The sequence below is a fragment of the Schistocerca cancellata genome, chromosome 4 (assembly GCF_023864275.1).
Source record: "Schistocerca cancellata isolate TAMUIC-IGC-003103 chromosome 4, iqSchCanc2.1, whole genome shotgun sequence".
NCBI lineage: Eukaryota > Metazoa > Arthropoda > Insecta > Orthoptera > Acrididae > Schistocerca > Schistocerca cancellata.
In genome coordinates, this window is record NC_064629.1 from 197,501,130 (window position 1) to 197,527,927 (window position 26,798).

At 44.5% G+C, this 26,798-nt stretch overlaps 1 protein-coding gene across 2 annotated transcripts in view; it reads right to left on the reverse strand.

Annotated features, from left to right (window-relative positions):
* The window catches only part of LOC126183338 (retinol dehydrogenase 13-like), a 164,155-nt gene that overhangs the window by 55,619 nt on the left and 81,738 nt on the right, over positions 1-26,798 (reverse strand). For both annotated transcript variants that reach the window (XM_049925204.1, XM_049925203.1), the window contains exon 4: positions 5,723-5,881. In XM_049925204.1, coding sequence (XP_049781161.1) covers positions 5,723-5,881 — 159 coding nt within the window. The remainder of the gene's footprint in view (positions 1-5,722; positions 5,882-26,798) is intronic.

Consider the following 26,798-nt stretch of genomic DNA (forward strand, 5'->3'; position numbering starts at 1 on the left):
GATGTTTACTAACAAGATGTACAAAACGAGCTGGGACTCTTATCATGCCGAAACAACGTACATGCATCACGTCATGTGCAGCGCATTTACAGTTTTCTGTATATATGTTTCAAGTTGTACGTCCATATTGTGGAACAGTTTCACGACCCTTCAGCATTTGCAACTACACAGATAAATAAATTTAATTAATAGGTCTCGTATTCCACTACCAGAACCTTCCCGCAATAACTAAGTTGTTTCTGGACCGTGGTTTCTTATTTCACACTGGTACATTTCACTGTCTCCGTCATCCATGAAATTTCAAATCATCGTCACGGAGATGACAACCGTAAAATACCTAGGAGAACCCGTATGGAGCTATCAAAAGTTGAATGCCCACGTAACAGTGGTAGCAGGAAAGGCAGATGCCACGCTGAGAGTCGTTGGAATAATTTAAGAAACATGTAATTCATCCACGTAAGCAGTTGCTTATAAAATATTTGTGCTACTGATTCTTGAGCATTTTTCATCTGTCTGGGACCTTTACTAAATACACTGAAGAGCCAAAGAAACTGGTACACCAGCCTGATATCGTGTAGGGCCCCCGCGAGCACCCAGAAGTACCGCAACACGACGTAGCGTGGACCTGACTAATGTCTGAAGTAGTGCTGGAGGGAACTAACACCATGAATCGTGCAGAGCTTCCATAAATTCGAAGAGTACGACGGGGTGGAAATCTCTTCGGAGCAGCACGTTGCAAGGCATCCCAGATATGCTCAATAATGTTCATGTCTGGAGAGTTTGGCGGCCAGCGGAAGTGTTTAATCTTGGAAGAGTGTTCCTGAGTCCCTCTGTAGCGATTCTAGACATGTGATGTGTCGCATTGTCCTGCTGGAATTGCCCAAGTACGTCGGAATGCACAATGAACATGAATGGATGCAGGTAAACAGACAGGATGCTTACGTACGTGTCACCTGTCAGAGTCGTAACTAGACGTATCAGGGGTCCCATACCATTCCCAACTGCACACGCCCCACACCATTACAGAGTCTCTACCAGCTTGAACAGTCCTCTGCCGACATGCAGGGTCCGTGGATTCCTGAGGTTGTCTCCATACCCGTACAAGTCCATTCGTTTGATACCATTTGAAACGAGACTCATCCGACCACGGAACATGCTTCCAGGCGTCAACAGTCCAATGTCAGTGTTAACGGGCCCAGGCGAGGCGTAAAGCTTTGTCATGCAGTCATCAAGGGTACACGAGTGGGCCTTCGGCTCCGAAGGCCCATATTTACGATGTTTCGTTGACTGTTTCGCACGCTGACACCTGTTGATGGCCCAGCAATGAAATCCGCAGCAATCTGCAGAAGGGTTGCACTTCTGTCACGTTGAACGATTCGCTTCAGTCGTCGTTGGTCCCGTTCTTGCAGGATCTTTCTCTGGCCGTAGCGATGTCGGAGATTTGATGTTTTACCGGACTGATATTCACGGTACACTCGTGAAATGATCGTACGGGAAAATTCCCACTTCATCGCTAACTCGGAGATCCTGTGTCCCATCGCTCTTGCGCCGAATACAACACCACGTTCAAACTCACTTAAATTTTGATAACGTGACATTGTAGCAGAAGTAACCGATCTAATAACTGCACCAGACACTTACTGTCTTATATAGGGGTTGCCGACCGCAGCGCCGTATTCTGCCTGATCACATATTTCTGTGTTTGAATATGCGTGCCTATACCAGTTTCTTCGGCGCTTCAGTGTAGGATTAACAGAAGAGATGGATGAGATACTACGAAGATCAGCACGTTTTGTTACGGGTTTGTTTAGTCAACGCAGGGCGTTATGCAGATGCTTAACAAACTCCAGTGACAATCGCTGCAAGAGAGGTGTTGAGTTTCAGAAAGAGGATTAATAATGAATTTACGGAAGCGTACGTTAGAAGAAAAGTCGGACTACACATTACTTCATTCCACATGCTGTGGGGTGTCGGTTTTGCTGTTCAGCATACATCTAAGATTCTACAGTCTGATCTCCGGTGACCTACAGAGAAGGGAATCACCCCATAAGTTCATCCATGTTAATTTTACGGAATTAATAGTGTCCCGCAAACAGAAACATGTTAGTGAAATGATAATCAGTCTAATAGAAGCGCCGGCTGCTGTGACCGAGCGATTCTAGGCGCTTCAGTCTGGAACCGCGTGACCGCTACTCAGGTTCGAATCCTGCCTCGGGCATGGATGTGTGTGATGTCCTTAGGTTAGTTAGGTTTAAGTAGTTCTAAGTTCTAGGGGACTGATGACCTCAAATGTTAAGCTCCATAGTGCTCAGAGCCATTTGAACTACTTTTCTAATAGAAGTGGCCGAATCAAGCATGAAAATATGGCTGCCAAACCGTGCACATAGAGATATTAATGAGGGGAGTTCATCTGTCTATAACAGAAACAGGTGGTCAAAATGGTAATCAGATTTATCATCGTAGAGCATCAACATGTCAGTTACCTACTGATATAACTGAATGATCATTTAATAAGCGGACAAAGAATTATAGTCGTAAAATCAAAGCTTGGCATAGATTGGTGAGCACGAGTAAAGCGTAATTATGAGAATAAATTGCGGATATGACCAGTGACTGCAAGAGTGGTTAATGGTTGAAGAAATAACATGGAAAAGCATGTACAAACACCAGTAAGATCGCCGAAGTGCATCATGAAAGCAACTAGCTGGTTGCAAGACGTTAAAACTGTGCTGTTGGTCCCTGAAGGGCGATGAATGACATCGCTTCCTTACTGAAACAGTGATGGCAGTGTCGGCCCATTCTTACCATACTCATGCAGTGTGAATGCAGAAGGTGGCCGCAGTAGCGGTTCGAATTCTGAGTTTGGCCTGTCCTCTACAATAAGTGCAAAAGTCCTGCAAGCTTGATCTGGCAGCAAGTCCGTCGTTGGTCTGCACATGTTCTCTGCACTTGTTCTACGGCAAGTCAATTCATCGTACTATTTACAAACACAGGCACTGATAAAAAATGGATCTGAGCACTATGGGACTTAACATCTATGGTCATCTGTCCCCTAGAACTACTTAAACCTTACCAACCTAAGGACAGCACACAACACCCACTCATCACGAGGCAGAGAAAATTCGGGACCCCGCCGAGAATCGAACCCGGGAACCGAGGTCGCTACCGCACGACCACGAGCTGCGGACGAACACAGGCACTGCAATGTCGTACTTATCTGCCGATACCAGGCTAGCGACTTTCGGTTAACTGTCTCTCTTGGCCGAGAATTACGGTAAGTGTACGAGCACAGGCTAATGGGACATGGATGAGGAGGTATGGAAGTCTGGTTTTGGCCGTGAAGCGTGCACGAATAGCCGAAATGGTGAGAGAAAACGCCGGCCGCTGTGGCTGAGCGGTTCTAGGCGCTTCAGTCCGGAACCGCGCTGCTGCTGCGGTCGCATGTTCGAATCCTGCCTCGGGCATGGATTTGTGTGATGTCCTTAGGTTATTTAGGTTTAAGTAAGTCTAGGGGACTGATTACCTCAGATGTTAAGTCCCATAGTGCTTAGAGCTATTTGATTTTGAAAGCAACCGCTCACGACAAGTGGCAAATACGGGTTCGAGTTCCGCTCCGGCACACATTTTCAATGTCATCATTCCATTCTACAGTTGGAGGTTGCCTGTATTAGCAACTGCAAACACATTTCCTGTATTTTATAACAGCTGTAGTTGCTGGTGTCCCTGTTCCTTCGGACATGCATGCATGTCCGGTAGAACATTGCGTCGTACATTCTACGAACACAGGCACCGCAATATTGTATTTATGTGTATTTGTTCTGAATTGAACTGCGTTGTAATAGTAGTAATAATACATGACTAGTGACTAGATTAATTATTGTTTTACTTTTGTAGTATAATAATGATAATAATAATTTTGTGTGGCTCAGTGGCGAAATGCGAGACTTCCAATTGGACGTCACTTCGGCCACTTACGTGTCCCTAATTTACCCTAGTTACCCAACCAGGTTAAGGGGAAATAGGATCCGTACCACATGCCGTTCATAGTAACTCTTTACATCGTAGGAAGGTGAAGGTTGAATAAAACGTAGCGTGAAAAATCCACGTTCTGGTTGGAATCCGGCCCTTCGACCTCTCGTTTTCCAGGCACATGCTGTACAGCTAGGCCATCAGGCCCGATACTTTCGTAATGCGTATAAGTGAAAGAGAATTTTTCTGTAAACAGCCTTAGTCTATTCGCCTCAGTTAACATTCTCATCCTATGCCGATATCGTTTTCATTTTCTTAAGGTAACGAGGTGCTGTCAGAGGCGTATAAATGCAAATGCTTTATGAAAATGTTCGCTGATCAACTATCTATACCAGTGGTTCCCAACAGGCGATCAGTGGACCACTGGGGGTCCGGGAGCCATGCCAGAGGGGTCCGCAAGATGCAATTAGAATAAAATATATATCAAATATATTTCGTATAACAGATTTTTTGTCTTGGACGCTTCCTGCATGAGCACAACTTTAGCGAACGCTAACTTCTGCGTCTAGCGTCTTCCTAGAGCCAACTGACACTAGCACACTCTAGCGCAAAACTAGAATTAGATAGAGGCAAATAACTCTGCTGTATGCCGTTAGACTGCGCGCGCTGGTTGTTTGCAGCTGACAACTGAGAGTCACTTTACACAGAAACTCGCATTTCCGACGACAATCGGCCATTGTTAATTTATTGCCAGTTCTTTCACAGACTGTGTTGTTTACATATTCAGTATTCTGTATTAAAACAGTAGTGTTTGTAATGTGTTCATGAAAAACAAATATAGGAACCGGCTCTACATGCGGTCGGATTTCAGAGTGAAAGTTTCAAGTTTGGAACCTAATGTTTCAGAAATAATGGACTCAAAGGTCAGATTGAACTCATCTCATTAAGAACTGAAAATTAAAACTAACTGTATACTGATTGAGTACTGTTTTCTAACTGTATTGTTTCAAATAAATAATACCTTGTATGAAATTAGTGTTTTTTTTATTTTTCACACGTGCCTACTCCATGCAACCTCAAGTGCAGTACACTGGAAAGACCAATACAATCAGTTTTAATTTTTTCCTGTCATTTTCAGTTCATACTCAATTTTTATTTTTTTAAGGAGTTTGATTTGAAGACAAAGATTTTGAGCAGTAATCAAAAATTTAACAATAACAATGATAGCTAAATTGAAAAAGTTTTAAGCTCAATATTTTTTCAATAACGAATATGTCAATATTTTTTTCTAAGTACCAAAAATAGAAAACGTATAAAAAGACTCTTAATTTGGCTTTTTTAGGTACCTGATACTGTGATATGACAAGGTACCAATCATGCTCGATGAGGGGGTCCTCAAGAAAATTTTGTTGGGAACCCCTGATCTATACAATACGAGTATCAGCTGAGACTCGTAACGTTTCAGTTTGAGATCTAAACTTTCTACCCACTTCGGCAAAAAACAGAGATCTCAATTTGTGCATGGAGTGGCAGACGTGATTTTCTTGGGCTGACATTTACATACACTTGGACGTCGTTAGCGTGTAGACCTTCAGGTAATCAGTCCTCGGTCTGAAGTCGACGGCAACAACATGTGCAATACCCTCTACTTTCACTGTCTTCCGTCCCACTTCCCTGTCCCCCACCACTCTCACCGCGGGACAGTGACAGACAGAAAGACACACTGCACTGCGCAGGGTAAAGTGCCACCAACCTAAATGCGCTAGCGAAGAGACGTTGACGATCCGGGCAGGAGCAGACGCGCGTAGCCTGGGCAGCAGAAGGCACGTGAGGAGGAAGTGGCCGAGATGGTTGACACCCAGCTGCATCTCGAAGCCGTCCTCCGTCACGGCGTGCGGGCACGCCATGATCCCTGCGACACAGGCCGAATGTAAGCTGGATTGGCGATTACGATTACAGGAAAATACAGGGTGTGTACAAAAATATGGAGGCATCAAAAACACAACACATTTACATACCTAATACACTACTGGCCATTAAAATTAATACACCACGAAGATGACGTGCTACTGGCGCGAAATTTAACCGACAGAAAGAAGATGCTGTGATATGCAAATGATTAGCTTTTCAGAGCATTCACACAAGGTTGGCACCGGTGGCGACACCTACAACGTGCTGACATGAGGGAAGTTTCCAATCGATTTCTCGTACACAAACAGCAGTTGACCGGCGTTGCCTGGTGAAACGTTGTTGTGATGCCTCGTGTAAGGAGGGGAAAATGCGTACCATCACGTTTCTGATTTTGATAAAGGTCGGATTGTAGCCTATCGCGACTGCGGTTTATCGTATCGCGACATTGCTGCTCGCGTTGGTCGAGATCCATTGGCTGTTAGCAGAATATGGAATCGGTGGGTTCAGGAGGGTAATACGGAACGCCGTGCTGGATCCCAACGGCCTCGTATCACTAGCAGTCGAGATGACAGGCATCTTATCCGCATAGCTGTAACGGATGGTGCAGCCACGTCTCGATCCCTGAGTCAACAGATGGGGACGTTTGCAAGACAACAACCATCTGCACGAACAGTTCAAAGACGTTTGCAGCAGCATGGACTATCAGCTCGGAGACCGTGGCTGCGTTACCTTTGACTCTGCATCACAGACATGAGCGCCTGCGATGGTGTACTCAACGACGAATCTGGGTGCACGAATGGCGAAACGTCATTTTTCGGATGAATCCTGTTTCTGTTTGCAGCATCATGATGGTCGCATCCGTGTTTGGCGACATCGCGGTGAACGCACATTGGAAGCGTGTATTCATCGCCATACTGGCGTGTCACCCGGCGTGATGGTATGGGGTGCCATTGGTTACACGTCTCGGTCACCTCTTGTTCGCACTGACGGCACTTTGAAAAGTGGACGTTACATTTCAGATGTGTTACGACCCGTGGCTCTACCCTTCATTCGATCCCTGCGAAACCCTACATTTCAGCAGGATAATGCACGACCGCATGTTGCAGGTCCTGTACGGGCCTTTCTAGATACAGAAAAATTTCGACTGCTGCCCTGGCCAGCACATTCTCCAGATCTCTCACCAACTGAAAACTTCTGGTCAATGGTGGCCGAGCAACCGGCTCGTCACAATACGCCAGTCACTACTCTTGATGAACTGTGGTATCGTGTTGAAGCTGCATGGGCAGCTGTACCTGTACACGCCATCCAAGCTCTGTTTGACTCAATGCCCAGGCGTATCAATGCCGTTATTACGGCCAGAGTTGGTTGTCCTGGGTACTGATTTCTCTATGCACCCAAATTGCGTTAAAATGTAATCACATGTCACTTCTAGTATAATATATTTGCCCAATGAATACCCGTTTATCATCTGCATTTCTTCTTGGTGTAGCAATTTTAGTGACCAGTAGTGTACGATGAAGGAAACCGTTGGCTGTAAGAACGTCTTCCAGTCCTCTCGGAATAAATAAATACAGGTCCTGAGTGGTTTTGAAGGGAATCTTATACCATTCTTTCTGGAAAATAATGGCAAGTTCACTTAACTATGATTGAGGTGGATAGCGATCACGATCCTTTCTCTCTCAAGTAGACCGCAGAGACTCAATAAAATTCAGATCTGGTGACTATGGTGGCCAGGGAAGATGCGTCAATTCATTCTCGTGTTCACAAAAACAGTCCTAGACGATGCGAGCAGTGTGGACAGGGGTGCTGTCGTCTTGGAGCATCTGTTACGGCGTCAAGTCAAACGTCAGCACGCCAGTCGGGAACGAGAGAGAAGAGATGGCTGTGAGAAGAAGTCAGCCAACAGCACGCTGACCGACTCCTCTCCTGGACGACAACGCGAAAGCAGCAGTCCCTATGTGAAGAGATCAAAAGAGCCAAGCTCGACTGGTCGCGGCCCAGTTCTACAGACGCTATAGAAGCGTCACCTCTAATCACTTGCTAGAACTGTCTATGTAACACGGACTTGGTAATTGTTATACTGAAGAGATTTCTTATTTTGTCTGCCGCCCTTTGCTTGCGACACATCTGTGTAACACCAGGTTAAGTATCGCATTTTTTTCATTTTGTAATAAAACTCATTAATACGATTTGTTTGAATGTTGTCTAGCGATCCGAGAAAGCAGGTTTCCTGGACACCCCGTATTTGACGACTGGGTTGGATTTAACAGCATCACCACCACTGGAGAACAAACATTGTACCATGGGATCGGCAAGATCAGCCAAAATACGACCTTGCTGGGTGAACATGGGTCTCATGGAGTACCACGATGCGACTGCCCTAATAGAACACCGCCATGTTTTACTCTTGGCGCGTAAACTCTGAAATGCCAGCCTTGTGGCCGAACGGTTCTAGGCGCTTCAGTCTGGAAACGAGCGACCGCTACGGTCGCAGGTTCGAATCCTGCCTCGGGCATGGATGTGTGTGATGTCCTTAGATCAGTTAGGTTTAAGTAGTTCTAAGTTCTAGGGGATTGATGACCTCAGATGTTAAGTCCCATAGTGCTCAGAGCCATTTGAACCACTTGAAAACTCGGTAATAACATGGAAACAGTGTGACTCTAGACTCCGACCAAATGGCATTCTTCCGTTGCTCAATGGTCCACGTTTTGAGGCTTCGGCACCGCATTTTCCTGCAATGGGAATTTGCATCACTGATGAGTTGCTTTGATATTCCAGCTAGCCCTGCAATTCCCAGCCTTTGCAGCTCCCTTCGTGTTTTGATGCTGAGAGGGTTCGCGAGTGCGACATTCAGTTCTGCAGTGTCATTTGTTTTGTATGCGACAGTCATTCAGATTCCCTGACCGAGCGAGGTGGCGCAGTGGTTAGACATGGGACTCGCATTCGGGAGGACGACGGTTCAGTCCCGCGTCCGGCCACCCTGATTTAGGTTTTCCGTGATTTCCCTAAATCGCTCCAGGCAAATGCCAGGATGGTACCTTTCAAAGGGCACGGCCGACTTGCTTCCCTAATCCGATGAGACCGATGACCTCGCTGTCTGGTCTCCTTCCCCAAATAACCCAACCCAACCCTCAGATTCCCTGCCCAGCAAGGACGTGGATATGTCGGAGGCACTAAGGCTGCGAGCGGCGACTGCGGGCCGCCGTCGTGTAAGGGGAGCGACCGCCGAGGTATGCACATCACGTGTCTCGACTGTCTGCCATTGAGCCTGTGGCCCTGGCTCACGGCGCAGCTCATAGCTTGCTGTACTTTGTAGTTCTTAGTATCGCGCCGTTGCACAGCCAATGATCAAATGGCTCTGAGAACTATGGGACTTAACATCTATGGTCATCAGTCCCCTAGAACTTAGAACTACTTAAACCTAACTAACTAACCTAAGAACATCACACAACACCCAGTCATCACGAGGCAGAGAAAATCCCTGACTCCACCGGGAATCGTACCCGGGAACCCGGGCGCTGGAAGCGAGAAGGCTACCGCACGACCACGAGCTGCGGACGCACAGCCAATGTGACTGAGTTTCTTTTCCAGTCTCGAGTGGTTACTGGTCTGGCTGCTGTATACCCATGTTCAGAAAAAACAGAACACCTTGAACTAATAAAGATAGGACAGTCATACTCACAAGATGTACATAGTACGTTCTGCAAAAATGATTAGCATTTGAGCCATGTCGGCCTGTGGGTTCAAGGTCAACAGCTAATCACAGCGCATCACCATCTACCGGTAAAATGTGCCTGCGGATCTCGTTGTCGTTACACACCGAAGGCAATCAGTGTGCTTGAACGGACGTGCAGGATGCCTCGTAGACCTATGCGTGAACCGTATGAGGTGAATGCAGCATGGATGGTTATACCACAGGACGCCATTCGTGCCTTATACATGTCGATGTCGTCACGCATGGAACAAGTTACCGGAAGTGAGGTGACTGAAATGCTAAACATTCCTGCAGAACACACTTATTAATGTACATGTCCTGTATATATGAACGTTCTGTCTCAAGTCGTCCATCTCCCCCACTTCGTTTTTCATCTCCTCCCCCTTTTCTTTCCCATCATCTGTTCAGGTTCCCCCCATGTGCCCTCGGCTGTGGTGTGTCATATTTGTCCCAACTTTTTAGTGCAGTGTTCAAGTGTGTGTTCAGTGTTGTGCGTCTTTCCAAAGTGTTGCGAAAAGAAATCATGCTGTCGCTGGGTGTGATTTTTATATCTCTTGCGAACAACCGCGCGACCGCTACGGTCGCAGGTTCGAATCCTGCCTCGGGCATGGATGTGTGTGTCCTTAGGTTAGTTAGGTTTAAGTAGTTCTAAGTTCTAGGGGACTGATGACCTCAGATGTTAATTCCCATAGTGCTCAGAGACATTTCAACCATTTTTTCTTGAGAACAGAAACCAGACTGTCGCCGTTTTTTTAATCGTCTGTATATTACGTTACCTACCTGCTTCCTGCGTATTTTATTCGCATCACCAACCCTTTGTTTTATGTTTTAAGTTCCACATTTTCCGCCATTTTACCATTTAAGTCACCGATTTTATCGCCTGCTTTTATTATTTGTTATCTTCATTTTTTAAAACAAATTCTGTAGGCTGAAGAGCGGCGTACTAAGCTGCTGACAGTCCGCCCCCTTGTGGGGGAATCGAATCTCAATAAAGGGGAAAAAAAAGAACTAGTCGTTGTCTTCGCTACGTCCCGGACTTGCTAGTGCTTCGTTCACATCGTTAATTCAGTCTATTGCGGACGTATAGGAAGGCGTGTTCGTTTCTTTGTGGTCACTGGAGCAAGTGACGATCAACACTCTACCTACGCGACGCAGGATAGAAAATTTGCAGCTGTCTTCCTCTTATATCTGTCGTCACAATCCTCTTCAATGACCTTCTGTCACGATCACTCAGAACAAACTTTCGCCAGCGTTGTGACTCATTGGGTGACGTTTCTCCGCTGCGGTGTAAATCTGCATCATGATGCCTCTTGAAAGCTCAAACACCTCGGGTGCCTTGCTTACGGAAGCACCCATCATTAGAGTTCCAACAATATTCCTACATTCCAATTCCCTTAGCTCCGACGTAATGCACTCACAAACACACAAAACTGTTCTGGACACGAATGACACTTGCAGTGTATTGAGGGCATTGCATAGGTGCCGTTCATTGTCAAATACAACAGCACAACCTGCAGACTTGGTTATCATCTGCATTTATGTTCAAACGTGCGTTTCTCGAGGTGTTTCCATATTTTCATCCAGCCTCTGTATACTAAGGACAGGATAGATTCCTTATGCATGACCATATTCTGAGCTGGTGCTGTCTCACTACATATTGGCAGCCAGTGCACACGTAACAAACTCATTTCTGGGTATGAAAGCGAAGTGTAAAGTTCTCCGTCTGTCACGGAGATAGTATTGATATTAATGTAACTTTTTTTTGCTACATTGGTGTACGATGCGCAGTAACTTAGGCTGTAAGGGGTATAATACCAAAACGATGGAATTACTGTTTTCTCAATATGTTTTACATTTTACAAAAATGAAAAATAAAAATTGGACAAGTGTGAGTAGGACTCGCGCACTGAGGGCTCCGTACAAATTTAATGATGTATATAGACAGTTGATCCATTGACCCGCCACGTTAGCCGAGAGCGCTAATGCGCTGCTTCGTGGACACGGGTAGGCGCGCCGGCCCCGGATCGAATCCGCCCGGGGGATTACCGACGACGGCCGGGTGTGCCGGTCAGCCTGTATTTTGTTTTTAGGCGGTTTTCCACATCACCCTAGGTGAATACCGGGCTGGTCCGCATGTCCCACCTCAGTTAGACGGCTCGCAGACACCTGAACACTTTCGCATTATTCCATTGATTACACTAGTTGCAGACATTTGGGGTACACTAATTCCGTCCCGAGGGGTACGGGGTGGTAGGAAGGGCATCCGGCCACCACTTAATCTAACATTGCCAAATCCGATTAACCAGGCCGACCCTGCGTCCCTGCGGGAAAAAGGCACAAGCGAAAGAACGAATAGACAGTTCATCCATCCTGAGACTCGAGAATCTCGACCATTTCTCCTTCCTATTATCGATATCGACAATGGCAAGATATCGTCCTGGTAATAGCAAGACCGTATCAAAATCTTTGCAGTAATTCCTAAGGCTAGCTCGGACGAAAATTTAATAGTCATGGGTGACTGGAATTCGAGTGTAGGAAAAGGGAGAGAAGGAAACGTAGTAGGAGAATATGGATTGGGGCTAAGAAATGAAAGAGGATGCCGCCTGGTAGAATTTTGCACAGAGCACAACTTAATTATAGCTAACACTTGGTTTAAGAATCATGATAGAAGGTTGTATACATGGAAGAACCCTGGAGATACTAAAAGGTATCAGATAGATTATATAATGGTAAGACAGAGATTTAGGAACCAGGTTTTAAATTGTAAGACATTTCCAGGGGCAGATGTGGACTCTGACAACAATCTATTGGTTATGACCTGTAGATTAAAACTGAAGAAACTGCAAAAAGGTGGGAATTTAAGGAGATGGGACCTGGATAAACTGAAAGAACCAGAGGTTGTACAGAGTTTTAGGGAGAGCATAAGGGAACAATTGACAGGAATGGGGGAAAGAAATACAGTAGAAGAAGAATGGGTGACTTTGAGGGATGAAGTAGTGAAGGCAGCAGAGGATCAAGTAGGTAAAAATACCAGGGCTCTTAGAAATCCTTGGGTAACAGAAGAAATATTGAATTTAATTGATGAAAGGAGAAAATATAAAAATGCAGTTAATGAAGCAGGCAAAAAGGAATACAAACGTCTCAAAAATGAGATCGACAGGAAGTGCAAAATGGCTAAGCAGGGATGGCTAGAGGACAAATGTAAGGATGTAGAGGCTTAGCTCACTAGGGGTAAGATAGATACTGCCTACAGGAAAATTAAAGAGACCTTTGGAGATAAGAGAACCACTTGTATGAACATCAAGAGCTCAGATGGAAACCCAATTCTAAGCAAAGAAGGGAAAGCAGAAAGGTGGAAGGAGTATATAGAGGGACTATACAAGGGCGATGTACTTGAGGACAATATTATGGAAATGGAAGAGGATGTAGATGAAGATGAAATGGGAGATACGATACTGCGTGAAGAGTTTGACAGAGCACTGAAAGACCTGAGTCGATACAAGGCCCCCGGAGTAGACAACATTCCATTGGAACTACTGACGGCCTTGGGAGAGCCAGTCCTGGCAAAACTCTACCATCTGGTGAGCAAGATGTATGAAACAGGCGAAATACCCTCAGACTTCAAGAAGAATATAATAATTCCAATCCCAAAGAAAGCAGGTGTTGACAGATGTGAAAATTACCGAACAATCAGTTTAATAAGCCACAGCTGCAAAATACTAACACGAATTCTTTACAGACGAATGGAAAAACTAGTAGAAGCCGACCTCGGGGAAGATCAGTTTGGATTCCGTAGAAATGTTTGAACACGTGAGGCAATACTGACTTTACGACTTATCTTAGAAGAAAGATTAAGGAAAGGCAAACCTACGTTTCTAGCATTTGTAGACTTAGAGAAAGCTTTTGACAATGTTGACTGGAATACTCTCTTTCAAATTCTAAAGGTGGCAGGGGTAAAATACAGGGAGCGAAAGGCTATTTACAATTTGTACAGAAACCAGATGGCAGTTATAAGAGTCGAGGGACATGAAAGGGAAGCAGTGGTTGGGAAGGGAGTGAGACAGGGTTGTAGCCTCTCCCCGATGTTATTCAATCTGTATATTGAGCAAGCAGTGAAGGAAACAAAAGAAAAATTCGGAGTAGGTATTAAAATCCATGGAGAAGAAATAAAAACCTTGAGGTTTGCCGATGACATTGTAATTCTGTCAGAGACAGCAAAGGACCTGGAAGAGCTGTTGAACGGAATGGACAGTGTCTTGAAAGGAGGATATAAGATGAACATCAACAAAAGCAAAACGAGGATAATGGAATGTAGTCGAATTAAGTCGGGTGATGCTGAGGGAATTAGATTAGGAAATGAGACACTTAAAGTAGTAAAGGAGTTTTGCTATTTGGGGAGCAAAATAACTTATGATGGTCGAAGTAGAGGGGATATAAAATGTAGACTGGCAATGGCAAGGAAAGCGTTTCTGAAGAAGAGAAATTTGTTAACATCGAGTATAGATTTAAGTGTCAGGAAGTCATTTCTGAAAGTATTTGTATGGAGTGTAGCCATGTATGGAAGTGAAACATGGACGGTAAATAGTTTGGACAAGAAGAGAATAGAAGCTTTCGAAATGTGGTGCTACAGAAGAATGCTGAAGATTAGATGGGTAGATCACATAACTAATGAGGAAGTATTGAATAGGATTGGGGAGAAGAGAAGTTTGTGGCACAACTTGACCAGAAGAAGGGATCGGTTGGTAGGACATGTTCTGAGACATCAAGGGATCACCAATTTAATATTGGAGGGCAGCGTGGAGGGTAAAAATCGTAGGGGGAGACCAAGAGATGAATACACTAAGCAGATTCAGAAGGATGTAGGTTGCAGTAGGTACTGGGAGATGAAGAAGCTTGCACAGGATAGAGTAGCATGGAGAGCTGCATCAAACCAGTCTCAGGACTGAAGACCACAACAACAACAATTACAATTTAAGAATTTTCGGATTTTTTACTTGTACTTTGCAACCTTACTCCTTGCCAAATTTAATGATTGTAGGCCAACGGGTATACTTTAGGTTTTGATGAGCGAGTTTGCGAGTGTTAAAATATGTCATAAATGGTCGTAACTTTTAATTTCGTTGACTTAGAATCTTATATTTTTGACACCGCCAAATGACAAATTTCAACCTGATACGTCAAACTTCATGAGAAAAAGGGGTTTTAACAGAGGGATGGAAAGTCGGAAAACAATTCGCAAAAATGTGTCATTTTTGTGTCTTATAATAACAAATTGACAATTTTCGTATTTTTTCCTTCACTTGCACTGTGAAACCTTGCTTACTGCCGAATTTCAAGATTGCAGGTCAACGGGATCTACTCTATAGGTTTTAATGAGTGAGTTTGCGAGGATCAAAATGTGTCATGAGTGGCCGTATCTTTTGATTATATCGACTTAGGTGTTTAAATGTTTTACTCCGCCAAGGGACTGCATATTTTAGAATGTGACATAAATCTTAAATTGATACGCCTATTCGTTCCTGATGAAGAAAAGGGTCTTGACAGACAGACAAACGGATAAAAATGGTAAAAATATTTTTTCGTGTGATTTAATTACAAATTAACAATTTTGCGGGTTTTTTCCTTTACTTGTACTGTTAAACCTTGCTTCTTGCCACACTTCGTGGTTCAGGTCAATGGAAAGTATCCTATAGGTTTTGATAGGCGAGTTTGTGAGTATCAAAATCTGGGGCATAAATCATTTGATTGCATTGACATGGAAGCTTAAATATTTTCACTGGCAAGGGTCCGAAGGTCTTAGTATGTAGCGTAAATTTCAACTTGAAACGTATGCTCGTTCCTGAGAAAAACGGCTCCTTTCAGTCGTACAGACAGACAGACAGAAACTCGGAAAACAGAGTCATTCTGTAAGGGTTCTGTTTTTACCAATTGAGGTACGAAATGCTATAAAGAGGGCTTTGCGTCTCATCGACAAATGGGTTGTTAAGACGGTGAAATTTACAGCCCAAGCTACGTCGTTTTGGCCTGAGACGGGTCAGTCAGAACCGACCGAGCACCACGTGATCTTCAGCCGATGGCGTCCTTCGGATGTGGTATGGAGAGGCGTTGTGTAAGCACGCAGCTGTCCCGGCCATTGTCGGCTTTGCAGATTTTGGAGCCGCTACTTGTCATTCAAGTAGCTTTCAGTTGTAATCACGAGCCTTAATGGACTTCGTTCCAGTCCTCGCACCAAACAAAATCTCTGGCAATACCGGTTACAGGGCCGTATCCGGGTCATACGCATGACAAATCAGCCGCGCTGCCAACTCAGCTACGAAGGAGGACAATTCATAACCGACGCGGCAGTTTTTTAGGCCTACCTCTTTACGTCCCTAAATGACTTGCATAATCGATGATTAGCTACTCTGCCAGAACTAAGCAGTTGGCGGACACACTCAGTGTGCGATTTGTGCTTTTACCAGTGGGGGGGATGTCTTAGGGGGTTAGTATAATTATATATGTTACTAGCTTGGACCGTGGCCTTACCCATGGTTAAACAGTTAATTATAAATAGATGTTAATGCCTAAACTCACTATTCACGCGTATGCACTATCAGAAAAGCCATCCCTTGTTATATCTTTAAAAGTACATTATAGGTAAATCTTATTTACAAAATCATCTACATACAGGTATACGAGGGGAATTCAAAAAGTAAAGGCACATTTGTGAAAAGCTGTACTTATTCTGATGATAGAAAACTGAAACATGCGTTATTTTTCTACGTAACCTCCCTGGACTTCAATGCAGTTTTCCCGACGTTTTACGAGTTTTTTTATTTCATCAGAAAATACGTTTATCGGTTGCATCTGTAACCAATTTTGCACCGCAGCAATGACGTCTTCATCACTTTCAAATCTTCTTCCTTGTAGTGCTTCCGTTAAGGGTCCAAACATGTGAAAATCGCTTGGAGCCAGGTCTGGACTGTATTGTGGATGTTCCAGCACCTCGAATCTCAACTCATTTATTGCGTCGTCTGTCCGTTTGGCAGAATGTGGGCGAGCGTTATCTTGCTGCAGGATGGCACCTCTTCACAGTTTTCCACGACGTTTGGATCTGATTGCAGGTTTTAGTTTCGTACGCAACACATCACATCCACCATACAATACAGACCTGGCTCTAAAGCCTCGTTTACACTGGGGCGACGTCTTGCAACATTGTGGCATGCTACGGAAATGTGGCGTGCGTCGTTTTGTCATTTAGTTCTAAATGTTTTGAAATGCTTAACTACTACATAACACTTTTTCAAAATTAATAAGTAATCATATTAATAGTATTAATAGTAAACTTTCAGTGTTCGGTTCCACAAATTTAAATTATATGTAAAGTTTTACTCCAGTGCGTGGGAAATAAACATCCCAGGTTGGGATGCATTAACTAAAACCAGAGGAGGGGATGGTCTGATGCAGAGGGGGGCGGTGGGGGGAAATCCCCCCATCCCCCCCTGCAAATCGCACACTGGACACTGATGTTAAAACATCGTTTCATTATTCATGTGTCGTTCCTGGATTGGATTTTGCCTACATAATGTGAGCCTTACTGAGAGCACATATCTTGCTACGCTCTTCGTAACATTCGGTAGCTACTGATTTGTCTTAGTGCGTGTACTTTCTGTGTTTTCGTAGTGATAGTTTAACCTGTACATATTGCTCAAGTTTGAGTGTTACGGGATTTTAAGGTGCTACCTCGTCGAAATGTGGCCCCGGTGGTGAACAAAACGAACGACGCAAATGTCACTGTAGTGGCTCGGAAAGAAACTACCTGTAGAATTTTGCCCTGGGCTCTTTGTTGGTTGTATTGCAGGATTTTTTAAAACATTTTTTGAGTCATCATTCTTCAGACTGTTTTGATACGGCCCGCCACGAACTCTTCTCCTGTGCAAGCCTTTTCATCACAGAGTAGCACTTGCAACCTGCGTTCTCAATTATTTGCTGGATGTATTCCAATCTCTGTCTTCCCCTACAGTTTTTACCCTCTACAGTTCCCTCTACAACCATGGAAGTTATTCTCTGATGTCTTAACAGATGTTCTATCATCCTGTCCCTTCTCCTTATCAGTGTTTTCCACATATTCCTTTCCTCTCCGATTTTGCGCGGAACCTCCTCATTCCTTACCTTAGCAGTCCACCTAATTTTCAACATCCATCTGTAGCACCTCATCGTAAATGCTTCGGTTCTCTTCTGTTCCGGTTTTCCCACAGTCCTTGTTTCATTACCATACAATGCTGTACGCCGGACGTACATTCTCAGAAATTTATTCCTCAAATTAAGACCTATGTCTGATACTATCAGACTTCTCTCGGACAGGAATGCCATTTTCGCCAATGCTTGTCTGCCTTTTATGTCCTTCCTCCGTCCATCATGGGTTATTTTGCTGCCTAATTAGCAGAATTCCTTAACTTCATCTACCATCTACTCCGTGATCCTCAATTCAGATGTTAAGTTTCTCGATGTTCCCATTTCTGCTACTTCTCATTACTTCGGTCTTTTTTCGATTTACTCTCAGTCCATAGTCTGTACTCATTAGACTGCCCATTCCATTCAATAGATCCTGTGACTCTCCTTCACTTTCACTGATGATAGCAGTATCATCAGCGAATCTTATCACTGAAACCCTTTCACCTTGAATCTTAATTGCACTCTTAAACCTTCCTTTTATTTCCGTCATTACTGCTTCGATGTGTAGTTTGAACAGTAGGGGTGAAAGACTACATCCCTGTCTTATACCCTTTTTAATCCAAGCACTTCGTTCTTGGTCTTCCAGTCTTATTGTTCCTTCTTGGTTCTTATACATATTGTATATTACCCGTCTTTCCCTATAGCGTACCCCTATTTTTCTCAGAATTTCGAACATCTTCTAAGATTTGACATGGTCGGATGCTGCTTCCAGGTCGATAAATCGTATTGATATGTCTTGATTTATCTTCAGTCTTGCTTCCATTATCAACCGCGTAGCTAGAAGTGCGCCTTTGATGCGTTTACCTTTCCTAAAGCCAAACTAATCGTCATGTAATAGGACCTCAATTATCTTTTCCATTCTTCTGTATATTATTCTTGTCAGCAACTTGGATGCATGAGCTGTTAAGCTGATTGTGCGATAATTCTCGCTCTTGTCGTCTCTTGCTATCTTCGGAATTGTGTGGATGATGTTTTTCTAAAATTCTGGTGGTATATCATCGGTCTCATACATTCTGCACACTGACTTGAATAGTCGTTTTGTTGCCACTTTCCCCAATGATTTCAGAAATTCAGATGTAGTGTTACCTATCCCCTATGTCGTATTTGATCTTAAGTCGTCCACAGCTCTTTTAAATTCCGATTCTAATACTGGATCCCTTACCTCTTTCCTGTCGGATCTTGTTTCTACTTCTGTCACGTCATTAGACTTGTTCTCTCCCTCATAGAGGCGTTCAATGTAATTTTTCCACCTAGCCGCCCTCTCCCCTGCATTTAACAATGGAATGTCCGCCCCTGGTAGCTGAGTGGTCAGCGTGACGGAATGTCATACCTAACGGCCCGGGTTCGATTCCCGGCTGGGTCGGAGATTTTCTCCGCTCAGGGACTGGGTGTTGTGTTGTCCTTCTCATCGTCATTTCATCCCCATCGACACGCAAGTCGCCGAAGTGGCGTCAACTCGAAAGTCTTGCACCAGGCGAACGGTCTACCCGACGGGAGGCCCTAGCCACACGGCATTTCCAACAGTGGAATTCCCATTACACCCTTAACGTTACCTCCCTTGTTTCTAATTTCACAGAATATTGTTTTGACTTTTCTAAATGCTGAGTCAGTCCTTCCTACAATCATTTCTTTTCGATTTCTTCACATTTTTCCTGCGCCATTTCGCCATAGCTTCCCTACACTTTCTATTAATTCCATTCCTAAGTGACCTGTATTTCTGTATTCCTAAATTTCCCTGAAAATTTTTGTGTTTGCCTCTTTCATCGATCAGCTGAAGTATTTCTTCTGTTACCCATGGTTTTTTTGCAGTTACCTTACTTGTACCTACGTTTGTCTGTTCAACAACGTATAGTCATGTAAAATTCACCAGACAGTCACGTAATTATCATTTATTTCAGGGCCAATTGTCGTGTATTTGTACCTTGATTATTGTCCGTATGTCGTAACATACTCGTGGTGACGCCGTGCTCCAAATATCCTGCACCACAGTTGCTAACTGTACGGAATGTAATCCCGTTGCATGTGTGCTACTTCACGGTAATTGCCACTTTCACGACCTTACATCAACAGTTCATCTCTTTGTTCTTGGTTTGAATAAAGCACCGTTACTAACACACTAACAGCGCCCAGTTGCATAATTCACTAGTCACTGTTCCTGTGGAATTATGTCGACCTTCCTGTAAATCGCGTGCTGTTAACGCGAATGATCGTAGATGCCATTTTTGTTCTATACATCAGAGCAAATGTGATTCGTACTGCAATTAGGGTTTTACAAGGCCCTACTTCGTGCAGTGCCCTGAATCTCACTACCATTGCATTTTAGGATATCTGGCGTAGTAGTCGTTAACCTACAGTAGAAGCGAGCATTCGAGGAACTTTATTTCATTATAAATGACTCTGCAGAGCACTGTAAGATATTATATTTTGAATGTAGTTAGACCGACAGTAATACATTAGTAGTACAGTAAAAAAACCTTGCGTAAGGCCTACAATTGTCTTAGTCGTTCCATAGCAAAATGTGTTTCGGAGGTTTCTAAAAATTCCTAGTCCCATGTAAAATCTTTCAGCGTTTCTATAGATTCCATCTAGTAGCTCATTAATCAGTCTAATGCCGAAATAAATAAAAATGAAAGACGAGAGCTTACAGCTCATTATCATCGTTATATCATTATATTTACTTACCAGTGGAAGGCAGTGAAGTTAACACATACGGTATTGCAACTATAGGAATCGAGTATGGCGCCAGTCCCTATTGAAATACTTTTTAGCTTCTACAGTGAGTTCGCTAAGGATTTAAGCTTTTCTCTTAACTTTTATTGGTCGAAAGTATCTCACAAAGCGATGGGTTGTAGCAAAGAGGACAGACGTCTTTCCTGTATAGAAAGAATGAAATAATACAAACGCACAATTGAAGAGGTCGACGGAAGAAAGTAGTGAATGTTAGTCTGATCTAGTATGTGTATTGTTTTCTACTCCTCCACGTGATAGTAACACATGCACTTATGTTCAGAAAAAAAACGTAACACTTTGAACGACAAGAGATAGAATATTCGTATTCACAGGACATGTACAGTAGTACGTTCTGCAGAAATGATTAGCATTTCAGTCACCTCGGTTCAGCATCTGTCCTGTTGCTTTGTAGGCTTTGTAGGGCCCAGAGAACTTGTTCCATGGGTGATGGCGTCAATGCGTATCAGGTGCGAATGTAGTATAGCCATCCACGCTGCATACACCTGATTCCAAAGTTCATCTGTGATGGTCGGCATTGGCTCACAGCGCTGCACCCGTCGTTTCACTATACCCCGCACATTTTCGATTGGCGACAAGTCTGGTGATCTGACGGGCCAGGGAAAAAGGCTGACGTCCTGTGACACCAAGAAGGGGCGTGTTTGTACAGCAGTATGTGGTCGTGCATTGTCTTGCTGAAAAATGGCGTCTGAAGTGTTGTGCAGAAAGGGAATGGCTACGTGTCACAATGTCATTAACGTAGGGCACACTGGTCACAGCACCCTGGACACGCACCAACTGTGATTTGTGGATGTACCCAACAGCACCCCATACCATAAGGCCTCGAGTTGGCGCTGTTGACGCTGAAAAGACGAGTCTATCCTTGGCTCGAGGTGGTGCAGTTTGGACAAAATTTGTCATTCCTGCGGTTCCTGTAAAAGGGAGAAAGATATATTACCACTCTTGTTGATTGGTTCTAGCTGTGTAACCTGAAAAAGAGAAAGATACACCCTGGTGGGGGGATTAGTAAAACTTCATCCCTCAGCAGGTCTGGCCAACGCGTGGTTGGCCTGTGATGATGTTGTTGGCCCAGTCCACGGATGAGCCGGTTGTGGGAGTGTCCCGTCTTCTCGTAGAACTTCCTGGCGATGGCGCGAAACCTGTCTCGGAGAGGCAGGATCCCGGTGTCCTCGTGGAGTTGGCGCGTCGAGAAGCGCCTCGGAAGATGCATAGCAGTCATAGGGCGCGGTTCCGTATCCGCTGCTGAGTCACAATGTGAGCATCTGCGGCTTTCCCCCAGACCACGGCCGTATACTCTAACAGTGGGCGAACCAATGTTAGGTACAGTGTAATGCCGTGTTGCGGTCGCAATGACGACTGCGGGTTTAGCAGAGGATACAGGGCGCGAAGGCGTCCAATTGCTCTCCCTTTCACATCACGGATGTGATGCTACCAGGTGACCCTGCGGTCTAGGGTAACCCCTAGGTATTTCGCAGTCCCATTGCATGGGATAGGTACTCCCAGGTTTTCGACTGGCGTAAGCTCGGGCGGCAGAAGTCTTCGGGTGAAGACAACTGCCTGGCTCTTCGTGGCGTTGAATTTCAGCCGCCACTTTGTTGCCCATGAGCCCAAGGCGTTGCACCCGCGTTGGAGGCGGTTTCTCAGCACTTGGGCGTTCATGCTGCGAGTGAACAGGGCTGTATCATCAGCGTACTGCGTCAGTTCGACTCCTGCCACTTTCGGGGCGTCGGCAGTGTAGAGGGAGTACAGCGAGGGGCCGAGGACCGACCCCTGCGGCACCCCTGCACGTATCTCCGGTCTGTGGACGTACCGTCGTCAGCCCTCACGCGGAAGTTTCGTTCAGACAGGTACGACCGCAGTAGCGTCATGTGGGTCGTCGGTATCCCTTTTCAGAGTTGGCGCTGTATGTCTTGGGCGAATACTGTGATGACGCTCCCCTGTCTGCGGCTAACCAAAATGTGGTGATCGTTTTCAAACAAACAGAACCTGGATTCGTCCGAAAACACCATCTGAAGCCACTCCTGTCCACACTGACGTCGTTCCACGCACCACTGCCGTCTATCACGTTTTTGCACATTCTTCAAAGGTAGGTGGCGAAGTGGACGACGCGCACGTAACCCGTACGGTCATAAACGGCGTCGGACTGTCGCTCCTGAAAGTATACGATGTGTTACACTGTTCCACTGTTGTGCCAGAACCGAGGAGGACTTAGATCTGCCCTGCAATACCATTAGGATGACATGTCGATCTTCTCGGGGGGGGGGGGGGGGAGGGGGGGGGGGTCTGGGCTGTGCGACCTGACGTATCTCGTCGTGTTCTACCGCCTTCTGTGAACCATTCTGCACACTCCCGTTGCACTTCCAAAACACGAGCAGTAATTTTCCGGATGTATTCATCACATTCTCTCATGCCAATAATGCGACCCGTTTCAAACTTTACTGAACGTGCATACGTCTCCGAGGCATCCTGCACGTCTGCTCAAGTCGCACTGATCCATTACCTTCGGTTCATAGCGACAACGAGAGCTGCAGACACATTTTACCGTTGGGTGGTACTGCGCCGCGATATCGATGTTGACCTTGAACCCGCGGGCAGACATGGACCAAATGCTAATCATTTCTGTAGAACATAGTAATGCACATGTGCTGTGAATATGAACGTCCTATCTCTAGTCATTCAGGTGTTCTATTTTTTCTGAACATGAGTATGTTAGATATGTACCGCAAGAAATCACATTCTGTTATACACGTTGTCTTTAACCTTACTGTGTCCAGCGTCTTGTCTTTCAATTTCATTGCACCTGCCGGCCGTTGTGACGGAGCGGTTCTAAGCGCGTCAGTCCGAAACCGCACTGCTGCTACGGTCGCAGGTTCGAATCCTGCCTCGGGCAAGGATGTGTGTGATGTCCTTAGGTTAGTTAGGTTTAAGTAGTTCTAAGTCTAGGGGACTGATGACCTCAGATGTTAAGCACCATAGTGCTCAGAGCCATTCGCCATCATTGCACCTGTAATATGAAGTAATTCAAAAAACGCTGTTGTAGGTTACGATTTTCTTCCACCGATCCCATAAGTTACAGAGTAATATCACAATTTTTCTCTCTACATCGGAGTATTTAACAATGTGAAACTTCCTGGGTGGTTAAAACTTGAGTGCTGGACAAGGACTCGAACCTGAAATTTTTCACTTTCGGCGGCAAATGCTCTATCGGCTGAGTTACCCAAGCACGACTCAGCACCTGTCCTCGCAGCTTTACTTGTGTCGATACCTCATCTACTACTTTCTAAAGTCCACAGAGGTTCTCCTACGAAAGTTGCAGGACTAGGAAGGAAGTATATTGCGGAGATATTGCTTAGCTACAGCCTGGCGCAGGTTTCCCGAATGAATTTTTCACTCTGCTATGGAGTGTGCGGTGAAATGAAAGTTCCAGGAGGATTGAAACTACGTTCCCCACAGGGAATCAAACGTGTAACCCTTGCCAAGGCAAAAGAAAAGCGTCTTTCAAAAGATTAGACTGCACGCCACGTAACTTGGCGGGTGGCCAGAGACTTCGGCACAGCCAGCTGTTAGTAGTGGTGGGGGAGCCACGTGTTGCAATGTCGCCAGACCGCGCGAGCTGCTTTCCGTTTGGCACTCCCCTACTCCACTCGGCCCATTTAAGTTACGTACCCATACAAGAATGATACAAGCGCAATAATTTACGCCTTTTGTGAGGAAGGTCACGTTATAATACTGTGTGCCTTTAAAATATGGGGCTGTATAAAAAGTCTAACGAACAGTGACAACAATAACCGACAGATCGGCTTTATTAGTGGTTTCCGGCGATCAGTGCTAGAATATACAGTGAGGAATAATTGGAGAAAACCGCGACGTGTTTATCTTTCCCGTTAACACTAAGAAAATCCGTACATCTTGTGATGTCTTGCAAAATAAAATTTAAAAAAGAGAAGAAAAGAAACGTAGCGGAAAATGTATATTTATTGACACGTTCTGGACCAGCAGTGACATCCTCAAACAATTTTTATAATATTCAAAAAATGTTGTGCAATACGTGTGATTACTGGGAAAAACTGTGGTGCATTTACGAGCATTTATCTCTCTCTTCCGAACCCAAATATTACGTTCCCCTCGTGATGGCTTAAAAACTATAGTATTAATTATTTATTTTTTTCAGGGGAACATACGAAATGTATACATGCCATTTTTAAATAAGTTATGCAAATGTCTGAGCGATCTAGATGTGCAGTATCTTTTCGGATTACAGCTGAAAGAATCTTACTTCAGAAAATGTAAAAAAAAGTCTGTCATACACTAAAAATCATTATTAAAAAACTGAGTTTTCTGTTTCTAGACATCTCACTTACAACAAATGAAATATAATTGTCGTCGATATTGTTTCCATTGTACATAGTTATTACCATACATAACATAAAACAAGTTTCCACTCGCTGTTTGTTCGGGATAATCTTGGCGAAAGCAAGATAATCTTTCGAACAAAAATTTTCGAAGAAGATATTAGAATATTTAATCACTGCTATAACTGACGTCTCATGTGGAATGAACGAATGACTAATTTTTCAAAAGTGAAGACAGCATTCCGACTAGCATAAATACAAAAGAAATTTTACATGTTTTTACGGATAGCAGTCAAACTTTAAATGGAGTTCACAAGAAAATCGACGAGTGTGACTGTTGAAGACCGAAGACAAGCTTTAAAAAAATTCAAAAATGGTTCAAATGGCTTTAAGCACTATCGGACTTAACATCTGAGGTCATCAGTCCCCTAGACTTAGAACTACGTAAACCTAACTAACCTAATGGCATCACACACATCCATGCCCGAGGCAGGATTTGAACCTGCGACCGTAGCAGCCTCGTGGTTCCGTACTGAAGCGCCTAGAACCGCTCGGTCACAGCAGCCGGCTAAAATAAGTCCACAACGAAACTCCATAAAGAAGTAAAATCTTTGTATAATTCCATTACCAGCCACGTAAACCTAGTCTAGAGTTACATAATGTAGGCTAAAGTTGCACGATATATTTTTAAATGTAATAAGCACATTTAGCCCAAAAATCGGCTTCACCCTCCTTGTCTGACGCAAACGAATCAGAATCGCGACGATTAATTATGAAAGGCTCCATCACCAAGTCTCTGTCGATTTCCTTTTTAAAATCTTCTTGCTGCAGTGTTTCCGAATTTCTGACGCAGTTAGCCCATCTAGGGATGGTTACACTGGTCACTGCTTCATTTGTGAGTCTTTCGACGTCAGCAGTCCGGAAGGTGCTATTTCTTTCGGCCATATGGCCTTTTAACTCGTGCCCATACCATTTCAGTAGGATTGTGCTGGCAGGAAATATAGTGGTAACCTGATTGCTTGGTGCCCATGCTGTCTTACAAGTTCAGCTGTCTTGTAAGTGCGGTATTTAGGTTTGTATGCATCTACGAGCACGAGTAATTCTGCCCTGGTTTGTGGCTCAGTGTGAAGAATTCCATTAGATGACAACCATGAAATAATTTCATCCTTTCTGGTATTTGAAGTAGGAGCCTTATTCACTTGCACAAAGTGCACACTTGCATTCTCCACGAAAATAACAGAATTCTGCCGGCCGCTGTGGACGACCGGTCCTAGGCGCTTCAGTCCGGAACCGCGCTGCTGCTACGGTCGCAGGTTCGAATCTTGCCTCGGGCATGGATGTGTGTGATAGCCTTAGGTTAGTTACGTTTAAGTAGGTCTAAGTGCAGGGGACTAATGACCTCAGATGTTAAGTCCCATAGTGCTTAGAGCCATTTGAACCATTTTTGAACGGAATTCTCTGCCAGGTTGTTGAACAAACCACACACAGCGTCAGTCATTTCAGAGTGGTAGTCATCTGAATTCTCTGAATTTGATGCTTTAAATATTAACTCACTTTCTGGTACGAAGTCTGTCTCCGCAGAACCATCGTGGAGCACACAATAAGGTGTCTCCCTTTGCCCACAGGCCTCTTTCCTTCTTTCCTTCCAGCAAATTGGTTTTGAATGGTTCTGGTTTATGTACGTTTCACGGAGATAATAAACAGGTGACTTTCCGGCTTGTTTTATCTCGTGAACTGTTCTCAAGAACACAGTTCTTGCTGTTACAGCGTCATTTCTCTCCAAGAGCACTTTTATAGTCATTGATCCCTCTGTATTTATATCCCATTTCCCTGAATATTCTGAGCATGGTAGATTTGCTGCTGTTGAAACTGTCTATTTCTCTCACGTA